Source organism: Globicephala melas, chromosome 8, assembly GCF_963455315.2.
Source record: "Globicephala melas chromosome 8, mGloMel1.2, whole genome shotgun sequence".
Lineage (NCBI taxonomy): Eukaryota > Metazoa > Chordata > Mammalia > Artiodactyla > Delphinidae > Globicephala > Globicephala melas.
The window spans coordinates 90,272,808-90,285,094 of NC_083321.1; the positions used below are offsets into that span (position 1 = coordinate 90,272,808).

The following is a 12,287-nucleotide window of genomic DNA, read 5'->3' on the forward strand; positions in this document are numbered from 1 at the left end:
GAGATACAATAGACTATTAGGAATTCCAGAAGGAGAAAATAGAGAAAATACCAGGAAAATATAATATTTCTGAAATTAAGAGTACTAGCCTCCAGTTTGAAAAGTTCTAGGGTGTGTCCAGCACAATAAATGAAAAAAATCCCTACTCCTACCCACCTTAAATTGAATAATCACAACACCAGGGTATAGAGATGATTTGAAGAAAAGAGATGAGGAGAAAAACAGATGACATAGCAAGTATTAGGAATCATAATGGCACCAAACTCTGTAGTTAGAGAAAACTGAAAAATAATGGACTTTAAAATTCTGAAGGAGAATCATTAATCAACTCAGAAATCTAAACCCAACCAAGCTTTCCAAAAAGTGCCAAGGTAGAATAAAGATAATTTTAGATAAGCAAGAAGTAAAAATTAAATTTTTCTTTTCTAAGAAAGTTTTTGAAAGATATGCTTAAGCCAAATGAGCAGTAAACTCAGGAGACTGGAGATGCTGTACAGGGAAGTGGTGAGGAGTTCCTAGGTCATTTTCTTCCTTGTATAGCAGGTGGAAAGCAGTCATTCCCAACCAGAATAGGTGGCAAAAGGCTCCGGGCAAGAATTCTGCAGGGATAAAGATAGACTTGAAACCTTATCTGACGCCGTCAATGTTTTGGAAAATAAGAATGGAAGAATTTTGACAGTTATGATGGGGGATGTGGACAAATTAAAGATAAATACATAGAAAACAGAGCAAATGAAATTCCAGTAAAACCAAAAAATTTGTGTTTTTTTGGAGAGGGTAAGGAAGGTGTACTACTTGGCTCAGCAGATAGCAAAATTTAATTAGCAATGCAAAACACTATTAAGTTAACTTAGTAAAGCCCTTGTGTATAGTTAGAGAAAGCAGTAAAGGAAAATGTGGTGCAAGTGTGATGTAAGAGAACGAAATCTTTTACAACCAACCTAGGGAATTGATATAAAATGCCAAAATGGCAAAAGGAAGACATAGCAGTGTTACAAACACTGCTAGAGACCTACCTGGGGTCCATTCTTCTCCTAACAGAACATATGGTAGCAACATGCTTAGCAAAAAAATTTTATTTCCTTGCCTTTCTTGTCAGTAAGAGTGGTCATTTTATATCAATCTAGCCAGTGATACATGTGACACATGATCAGAAGTCTTTGGGTGGCAGATGCAGCTGAAATGTGTCCTTTGCCCTTCCTCTTCTTGCCTGGAATACAGTTGAATTGCTGGAGGTGCAGCATCCATCTTGAGACACTGAGGTGACAAGGATGAGAGAGAAAGTCATGTGCTAATGAGGGGAGTTAGAGCAGAAAGGTCTCAGATGGGTCTTGATGGCATATTGGGTCGTGTGCCATCCCTGCTTTGCCTCTGGGCTTCTTTTACCTGAGAAAATCCCTGATTTGTTCAGAAAATTGAGATTTATTCAGAAAATTGAGTCGATTGTTCATAAAGTCGAGATTTGTTTAGAAAATTAAGTTGATCAAGCTACATAAGCATAATAGCTAAAAAATATGGTGGTAAATAATGTTTAAAACAGTTAAAATAATTCAGACTGATTGTATGGGGGGATGGGGAGAGTGTGGTAGAAACTGCTGGGTTTTGGTACAATTGATGCTGCAGTGAGCTCAATTTGATGTCTTGGACCACGCATATGTATTAGTTTAATAAACAGATTAATAAGAAAGAAGACTATCTTCCTGCATGGAACACTTTGATATCTTCCTATTTCACTTGAAATAAAATCCAAACTCCTTTAACAGATTCTTCATGATATGGCTGGCCCCGGCCACCTTCCCTCCTCATCTTTCATCATCTTCCTCCTCGTCTAACCCCCAGCCGCATTACCTTCTTTCAATTTTGTAAAGGCCCTTTTAGTAAATTTGCACATGAAGTTTCCTCTGGCTCATTCAGGAGCCCAGGAGGAAACATGACAGGCGCAAACTTGGTGACCCAGGAGAGTTTAATAAAGGCGAGATTTAAGGAAACCAACACGGGATGATGCAGTACTTTGGGGCCTACAAGGGCAGGGAACCATCCATCCCCAGGCCTGAACCACTTGTATGGAGAAAATCACCTGACAGAACTGTGGCCTTTAGGAGAATAACACTGATAACCCACAGGTATTTGAGCACTGAGAGTGCAGCGCTCACTGTTAATTAAAAGGACTGGAGTGGTTGCTATAGGAAAATGTCTCAATGCACATTAGTGTGAAAGCTTGCTTGCACTATGTAAAAGTCTCTACCCTTCTTGACTGAGTCTCTGGTGGTCACATGAACAGGGCCTCACAGAGCATGTGTTGAGGCCTCACATAGTAAAAGGCTTCTTTTTTAACAAAATTTTGTTGAAGTATAGTTGATTTACAATGTTGTGTTAATTTCAGCTCTACAGCAAGGTGATTCAGTTATACATATATATATATATTCTTTTTCATATTCTTTTCCATTATGGTTTATCACAGGATATTGGATATAGTTCCCTGTGCTATACAGTAGGACCTTGTTGTTTATCCATTCCATATAGAATAGTTTGCATCTGCTAATCCCAGACTCCCACTCCATCCCTTCCCCACGCACTCCCCTTGGCAACCACAAGTCTATTGTCTATGAGTCTGTTTCTGTTTCATAAAAGTTCATTTGTGTCATATTTTAGATTCCACATATAAGTGATATCGTATGGTGTTTGTCTTTCTCTGTCTGACTTACTTCACTTAGTATGATAATCTCTCGTTCCATCCATGTTGCTGCAAATGGAATTATTTTGTTCTTTTTTGTGGCTAATATTCCAGTGTGTGTGTGTGTGTGTGTGTGTGTGTGTGTGTATACCACATCTTCTTTATCCATTCATCTGTTGATGGACATTTAGATTGTTTCCATGTCTTGGCTATTGTAAATAGTGCTGCTATGAACATTGAGATGCATGTATCTTTTTGAATTATAGTTTTGTCTGGGTGTATGCCCAGAGTGGGATTGCTGTATCATATGGCAACTCTGAGGAACCTACATACTGTTTTCCATAGTGGCTGTACCAATTTACATTCCCACCAACATTGCAGGAGGGTTCCCTTTTCTCCACACCCTCTCCAACATTTATTATTTGTAGACTTTAGTAAAAGGCTTCTTGGACACGAGTATCCAGGTTCTCACACAGTTCAGCACTTGAATTTAAAATGAGGGCACAATCAGTATTGACTTGCAAGGTGCCACTGGCAAACTGGCCTGTGAAGATCACCCTGTCATAGCCTTGGTTCCTTGCCCTCCAGAGAGCCTACACCCCTTCACTGGGGAGGATGAGCAGGAGAGACAGAGACACCCGGCCCTCCCAGAACAGGGTGAAGCTGACAAGGTAGGTGCCATTGTTGAAGTCTGTCACCTTTCCCGAAGCGCCTGCCTTCAGGGCTGGGGAGGACATCCTGGCCCTCAGGAAACCCCCGCCATATTCCTTCCTGCGTCCCAAGTGGTCCCTCACCTCCAGCAGGACGTCTAGCTGATCCCCCCTGCAGTATGTGTCTTGAGGGCTGAGGAGGGTGGCTTTGCTGTGTGTGGCGCTGGTGGTGGAGCTCACGTGGGTGAAGGGTCTGGGTGGGATCAGCTGGTCTAGCTTCTCCATGTTCCCCTTTATTCTCAGCTCAGTCTCTGTTGGTGAAACTGCTGGATCCAGTGGTACTTCATGGTGTAAGACCATTTTGAAGGTATTTCTGTGATGCATAAAGGGAGACATCTCTTATTCACACCAAACTTGAAATGACAAAGACTGAGACATATTCTATGTACACAGCTGAGCCTGTCTCTGTTAACCTTAAGGTTGGATTTATATCTTTATTAATATTTTACCACCAAAGAGTCCAGCCCAGGAATTTCCATAATTAAAGTGCAGAAAGCTTTTGGTAAAACCTATGTGTCAATTGTTCCATTACTATTCCACTACTATTCCATAGGCTATTAAAGCCCATTAAAAAATATTTAAAGATATTAAAAAATATTAAAAGAATTCTTTTGATTAAGAAGTGGTTACAACAGTACATTGAAAGAATTAAATATTAAGAAATATTTCACCATGTCTGTGTCCTAATAAAATGAAAGGAAAAATCATAATAAAAAAATAAACATTTTTAATAGTGAAATGTCAAGTTTTTTTGGTAGGTACCGCATAAACAAGGTACAAAATTAAAAAGATACAAAATGGAAAGAAGTATGAAAGGAGCCTCCCTCTTTCATTCCTGTCTCCTGCCACACAGTTTTCCTCCCAGGAGTAATCACTCTTATCTCTTTTATAAATATCTTTCCAGAGCCTATGTATATATACACATGTGTGTGCACATACACACACACACTACATATATTCTCTTTTCTTTTTACATAAATGGTAACATATGCATTGTTCTGTGCCTTGCTTTTTAATGTAAGGATGTATTCTGAATATCTCTTCATTTTAACACATACTGAGCTGCTTCAGTCATCCATTGAGATGGACACCAAGTATTTCATTGAATGGATGTCTCATTCTTTAACAATCACCTGTTGGTGGACGTACAGATTTTCCTCATTTTCTACTAATACGGAAATTAATCATTTTGTACATTTACTCGGAAGTGGAATTACTGGGTTGAAATTTAAGGGCATTTTTTTATGTGTATGTCCTAAAATATGGAAAAGTTTGTGGGTTTTTTCTTTTGACCACACCACGCAGCATGTGGGATCTTAGTTCCCTGACCAGGGATGGAACTCATGCCCCTTGAAGTGGAAGCGCAGAGTATTAAGCACTGGACCACCAGGCATTCCAGGTTTGTGTTTTCATTCTCGTAATTTTCTTTATATAATATAACAAGTACATGCAATAGATTTACATAACACATTTAATATTCTTTTTTCAGCAATATCTGTTGACTCCCTACCATAAGCAGTGACCAAAATTATTTATACTGTCTTGCCCCAATTTTCTCCTCTCCACTACTGTATTTTTGTTCTTTAAATTATTTATCTTTGAGTTCACCCTATTTCCTTAAAAGTGTGTGTTTTAATAAAGTTATATGTATTATATGTATAACTGTATACAGAATATTCTATATATACTATGATATATATAGTACTATATAATATATATAATATTATATATTATATATTATCTATAATGTATAGCATATTATACTATAGTATATGTAAGTACTATATGTAATACATATATAATATATAATTGTATTATGTATAACTTGTTTATTAAAACACATATTTTTAATATTTATGTATATATATGTGTGTGTACTTATTAGCTTTAAAAAGTATCTTTAAATACCAGGCTGAAAATGATAAGGAAATCTCTCCACCTGCCCTCCTCCATCTTTTGTTATTTATAACATTTCTGTGTTATCAGAGTTTATAATATTTGTGTGTCAGAACACACAACATTTATGGTTTTCCACCATAATCTCCCTAGTTTTGTTTTGGTTTTGGCCAGTACTATAGTTTAGTGGATTCAGTAATTGTTGTCATTCTATTTGTAAGAGTTTTTCATCATTTATCCCTTGTTTAACTGAGGCTGGTCTTCTACATTTTAAAAAGAAGAGTTCGTAAGGACTATATCCCCTGTGTTTGTTGTAATAGTTAGATTTTTTAAAAAAAGTTTGAATCTATAAATAACCTGAGATTCATTTGATACGTGGTATAAGGTGAGAATACAAATTAACTTGTAATCTCCAGCAGTGTATGATATCTAGAGAAACAATTTTGCTTATTATTTCTTTAACCTTCAGAAAAACGCAACTGTACAAGGGACAAATTAAGAATTAAAATATGCTTTCCTTCTAGGAAACTGAGACTTCAAACAGAAAAACATGTTCAATGAATTTGAGGATTTAGGGGAGAAAACAGTTCAAGTAATTAGCTACAGAACCTATGTTGGGAAGAAAAGGAAAATTGGGGCCAGGCAGAGTCTTATGAGTTGAAAGGAAAGAATCAAGGAAACAGTGCCTGGGACATAAAAGGCTTCAAAACATTTTTGTTTACTGGATTAGTGAGTGAATTCAAGGTGTAATGAGAGTGAGAGTATAGGCATACCTTGGAGATATTACGGATTTAATTCCAGATTGCAACAAAGCGAATATCCGCCTTAAAGTGAGTCACGTGAATTGTTTTCCCACTCCATATGAAAGTTATGTTTACACTATACTGTCATCTCTTAAGTGTGCCATAGCATTATGTCTAAAAAAACAATGTCCATACCTTAATTAAAAAATACTTTATTGTGGGCTTCCCTGGTGGCGCAGTGGTTGAGAGTCTGCCTGCTGATGCAGGGGACGCGGGTTCGTGACCCGGTCCGGGAAGATTCCACATGCCGCGGAGCGGCTGGGCCCGTGAGCCATGGCCACTGAGCCTGTGCGGCTCCAGACTTTATTGCTAAAAGTGCTAACCATCATCTTGCCTTCAGTGAGTTGTCATCTTTTGGCTGGTAGGGGGTCTTGCCCTGACGTTGATGGCTGCTGACTGATCAGGGGGGCGTTATTAATTGGCCTAATTTCAATACTGTTGTGTCTCAGAATAGAGAGGCCTGAGGAGAGGAAGAGAGGGGAATAGCTGGTGGGTGGACCAGCTGGAACACACACAACACTTATCAATTAAGTTCATTGTCTTATATGGGTGCAGTTTGTGGTTCCCCCAAACAATTATAAGAGTAACATAAAGATCACTGGTCATATATTGCCATAACCAATAAAATAATAATGAAAAAGTTTTAAATATTGCAAGAATGACCAAGATGTGACGCAGAGATACAAAGTGAGCAAATGCTGTGGGAAAAATGGCACCAATAGACTTGCTCAACTCAGAGTCGCCACAAACCTTCAATTTGTAAAAAATGCAATATCTGGACTTCCCTGGTGGCCCAGTGGTTGAGACTTCGCCTTCAAATGCAGGGGGTGCGGGTTCAATCCCTGGTAAGCGAATTAAGATCCCACGTGGCTCAGGGCCAAAAAACCAAAACATAAAACAGAAACAATATTGTAACAAATTCAATAAAGACTTTAAAATTGGTCCATGTTAAAAAAAATAACTTAAAAAAATGCAATCTCTGCAAAGTGCAATAAAGCAAAGTTCAATAAAACAAGATATGCCTGTATTAAGTGTCTGGTTAAAAAGTGTGAGATATCAGTTGGGTGATAACAAGGTTCCAGGTGTGGCCTGTAAAGTGTGTTGTCAAGATATATTAGATATGAGGGTCCCTGGTATGTAGAAAGAAAGAAATCACCAGAAGGCTTGAGGTTTGAATTGATTTGGATGTGGGATCTAAATTCTTCCTGGGCAATGGAAGAATATTTTGGGAGGCGATGAAGACTTAACCAGCTACATAATTATTTTGTGAATATGAGGAAACAATCAACTCTGTGAGGTAAGTCCTATCTGATAGTTATTTCATAGATTAGGAAATGAAGCAGGAAGGTATTAAATAATTTGCCTATGGCCATAAGAGGAATAACTGCCAAAGTCAAGATACAAGTCCAGGCAATCTGACTCTCAAGCTTGTGATACTGCAGCCCCACCTCCGTGTGTGTGTGTGTGTGTGTGTGTGTGTGTGTGTGTGTGTGTGTGTGTAGCGGTGGTGGGGCAGGTGTTGTTCGTTTATGTGACTGTGACCCTAGGGGATGGTGCAGAGGCTGAGCAGCATGATACTCCTAGATTTGGTCACATCAACCAGAGCCTGTCCTATAGGGCAGCTCAGGGAGCTCTGGAGTCTGTCTTGCATGTATAGTTTAGAAGGAGACTGTTCCATTCCATAGTTACCCTCATCCCCTAAGACTGAGCTGGGTCGCAAGGGGAGGAGACTGAAAAATTTTTGAAACTCTTAGGCATTTCAGAAACTGTGATATTTCTTTAAAATGTACTGGACAATTTATCCATTTGTTCAACAGACATTTTAGAATCTGTCTTTACTAGGCATAGTAAGGGGCATTCAAAGCAAGATCTCTACTCAAGAGTAATATAAAATTTAGTTGGGGACACAGGTTAAGGCAAAGTAAGTTTAACTCTATCCATCTCATTTACTTTAGTCTCTCAAGTTACAAAATTGGGTGTTAACAACTGAGGGAATATTAAATCTTTCCCAATTAAAAAAACTTTCCCACCCTCAGTATATCACCAGGCAATTTAATGCCATGTTCTTGGTCTGACCTGGGATAGGCTGAATTCTGAGAGAGGTTTTATTGAGAAAGTGCAGAACCTGAACCTTTAAAAAAAAAAAATCTTTGTGGAATTCTTCAGTTATAAAGATGATCCATACATGTAGCCCTAATATAAGTGCTAGCAGTGTTTTACGAATCATCTTATTTGAAAACAAAGCAGACAAGGGAGGGCCTGCATACTAAGGCACATGGAAGATGAGCCCTTTTGTACATGCTGTTCCTTCCAGAACGCTTTCCCTCTAGGTTGCTCCCTTTGTAACCCTTCTTTTGCGTCCCTGAATTCTACTCATTTTCTGGTATTATTTCAGATATTACTTCCTCCAGAAGCATTCTCTGGACTCAATGCTGGGGGGTGACTCTGTTTCCCCTAGCATCCTTTCGTAGCAGGTATCACACTGTATTGCAATAGTTTGATACTGACTGGTATTCTCTCTTGTTTAACATTATGTCCACACCCCGAGGCCGCCATATAATAGTTGTTGAGTAAACAAGTGTTCATTTAATGAATGATTCTCAGAGCAGAACCTCGTTCTTCCTACAGTTGCTTCAATATCTTCTTCTTTTTTTAAAAAAAATTAATTAATTAATTTATTTTTGGCTGCATTGGGTCTTCGTTGCTGTGCACGAGGCGGGGCTACTCTTCATTGTGGTGCGTGGGCTTTTCATTGCGGTGGCTTCTCTTGTTGTGGAGCACAGGCTCTAGGCGTGAGGGCTTCAGTAGTTGTGGTGCACGGGCTCAGTAGTTGTGGCTCACGGGCTTTAGCATGCAGGCTGTTGTGGCACACGGGCTTAGTTGCTCCACAGCATGTGGGATCTTCCCGGACCAGGGCTCAAACCCGTGTCCCCTGCGTTGGCAGGCGGATTCTTAACCACTGTGCCACCAGGGAAGTCCCTCAATATCTTCTTGATGGGGATCTTTTAGGTTCTCAGTATGTGTCATTAGCATAATCCAAAGGAGGGAAATCAAAGACAAGGTGATTGCATTGCAAGTGGCTGCATGTAAATTTTTGGAGAAAACTCAACTCTTTTCTCCAAGGATCCCTGGTTCCTTTTAGTGAGGAAGGCTTCTTAGAGACCACAGTCTAGGTGCTAGGGGTGATTATTGCTAATGGGTTATTTTTGCTTCTGGGCCTTTTCACTGGATAGACCTAGGAAATATGTATATTTGAAAATAAAAAGAATCATGAACTTATACAGATGTTTCCAATTCAATTTTTGAAAAGTTTGTTTTAACGTCTTTAATTTTTTTTACTTGCATTTTTCTTTTTCACTAAAAACTCCATTTCCTGATACCACTAACATAAAAATTTGCCTTATCCAATAAAATGTAAAAAACAGTTACAAAATAATAATATCAGTATTAGTTCTAATAAAAAGACTGTTGTGTGAAACTTGGGATTTTTTTCTAGCTCTATGTATTCTTAGAATATATTCAACCATGGAAATACAGTCAAAATGCTGTGTTCTTAAGTCTCTGAAACACAGAAAAACATAGTTTTGTGTCACCCACTTGACTTACAGCTAGGTTTATTTATTTACTTATTTTTTCATTTTTAGGAATTTTTTTCTTTTTGGTTTAATGTTTTTAATACATAAATCATATATATGGTTCCAAAACCAAAACTATGTAACAAAGGATAAGAGAGTCTTGCTTCTATACATGTCCCTTCTACTCTGAATTCTGCATGCCTTTATGGATTAACTTTTTATTTTTCATCCAGTGGTTCTGTTGTTGTTATTGCAGTTATAAGCAAATACAGCTGTGTCTATCCTTCCCTTTTAATTACCTAAGAGGTTGCATACTATGTACTGCAACTTTTCTCATTTACAGTATATCCTGAGACTAACAACATTAGTTTGTAGAGCTCTCCCTATTCCTTTTTATGGTGGCATTGTGTTATCTTGAGAAGATGTATCATAATCTGTTTGGTCCCCTATAGATGCACATTTTGTTTGTTTTCCAACTTTTTGATATCACAAACAGTGCTCCAATGAATAATCTGTGTAGAGTTGTTTCATAGTTTTGTTAGTGTCTTTGAGAATGCTGGGTCACAAGGTAAATACATATGTACTTTTTCCAAATATTGCCAATTTCTCTCCACCGGGGCTGTACCATTTTGAATTCCCATCAGTGATGTCTGAGAATGACTGTTTCTCCACAGTCTCATCAATATCATATGTTTTCAAACTTTGAAATTTTTGTCATCTTGATAGAGGAGAAATGGTATCTCAGTGTAGTTTAGATATATATTTCTTGTTCTGTGTTTAAGGGCCATTTTCATTTCTTCAACTAAATTGCCTACTCTTATCTTTTTCTAATTTTTCTATCTGGACCTTTTTCTTTTCAATTTTAAGAACTTTTTATATAATAGGCATAATAGTTTTTTGTCAAGGATGTAAGTTGCAAGTGTTTTTTCTCTATTTGCAATTTATCTTTTTTTTTTTTTTGCGGTACGCGGGCCTCTCAGTGCTGTGGCCTCTCCTGTTGCGGAGCACAGGCTCCGGACGCGCAGGCTCAGCAGCCATGGCTCACGGGCCCAGCCACTCTGCGGCATGTGGGATCCTCCCGGACGGGGGCACGAACCCATGTCCCCTGCATCAGCAGGCGGACTGTCAACCACTGTGCCACCAGGGAAGCCCTGTAACTTATCTTTTGACTCTGCTTATGGTTTTTTGGGGGAAATGTAAAATGTTTTTATTTTTACATAGTCTGACTTATCAATCTGGGGTTTTAAGTTATCTGGACACAGAGAAAAGAGAAAGTACTTTATTCTATGTATTACAAATGTCTTTTCACAGTTTTTGGTTTACTGTTTTGCTCTCTTAATGGTGTCTTTTGATAGCTGTTCCTGATTTTAATGTACTAAAACTTACCAGTATTTCCCCTTCTGATTAGTGTCTTTGGAATTCAGTCTAAGAAAACATTCTACCTGGAAGTCATAAAGTTATTTTCTTATATTATTTTCAACAGTCCAGGAACTATTTATTACTGTGCTGATCAAACTATGCTCTGAGGACCTGTGCTAATTCTGAACTGTTTTTTTACTGGTCCATGATGAGATAAGTACAGAGATTGAGAGTATGCATTCAGAAACTTTTATGGTGATGTGACATTACATAACGTGCAAGAGGACTCATCTTGCTGATAGTTCTGGTGTGATTGAACTCATGTGGTGAGTCAGGCATCTGAGATTTTGGATATTTTTAAAAACATGGCTCTTTTAAAAAATTAATTAATTAATTTATGGCTGCATTGGGTCTTAGTTGCTGTGCACATGGGCTTTCTCTAGTTGCGGCGAGCTGGGGCTAATCTTCGTTGCGGTGCACAGGCTTCTCATCCCGGTGACTTTTTGTGCAGAGCACCGGCTCTAGGCACGCGGGCTCCAGTAGTTGTGACATGTGGGCTCTAGAGCACAGGCTCAGTAGTTGTGGTGCACGGTCTTAGTTGCTCCGCGGCATGTAGAATATTCCTGGACCAGGGATTGAACCTGTGTCCCCTGCATTGGCAGGCGGATTCTTAACCACTGCACCACCAGGGAAGTCCAAAAACGTGGCTCTTTACTACAGAGAGTGTGAGATGTATTCTTCGAGAAGCTTTATTGCTTTGCTTTTCGCATTTATGTCTATGATCTCCCAAGGACTGTAGGGGGTCCAATTTTATTTTTCCCATATGGGTACCCTGTTTTCCCAGAACTATTTATTGAAAAGAGTCACTCACTGCTTCCCTCACTGCTCTGCAATGGTCTATTTGTCAGGAGCCAAGAGTTCTGTTCTCTGTATTCTGTTTCATTTGTCATGTTTCTCTTTGCACCAGTACCACACTGTCATAATTCTATAAATAGCTTTAAAATAAGTATTGATATCTGGAAAAGTAAGTTCTGTAACCTTCTTTTTTTAGAAGTATCTTGATATTTTTGGCCCTTTGAACTTTCTTAGAAATTTTAGAATCATATTGTCAAATTATGCATGTGCACACAGATAGACACACACACACAACCTGTTCAGATTTTGTTTGGAATTGTGTTGCATTTATAGGTCTGTTTAGTCTTTCAATTTGTGGCTGGAGAGTGGTATGTGTGTGTGTGTGTGTGTGTGTGTGTGTGTGTGTGTGTGTGTG

At 38.6% G+C, this 12,287-nt stretch overlaps 1 protein-coding gene across 1 annotated transcript; it reads right to left on the reverse strand.

Annotated features, from left to right (window-relative positions):
• Window positions 1-3,105: 3,105 nt before the first annotated feature.
• Window positions 3,106-3,684, reverse strand: LOC115844778 (NXPE family member 4-like). Its single transcript, XM_070046234.1, is given in 1 exon segment — window positions 3,106-3,684. A coding segment is annotated over 1 exon segment (579 nt).
• Between the last annotated feature and the right edge of the window lie 8,603 nt (window positions 3,685-12,287).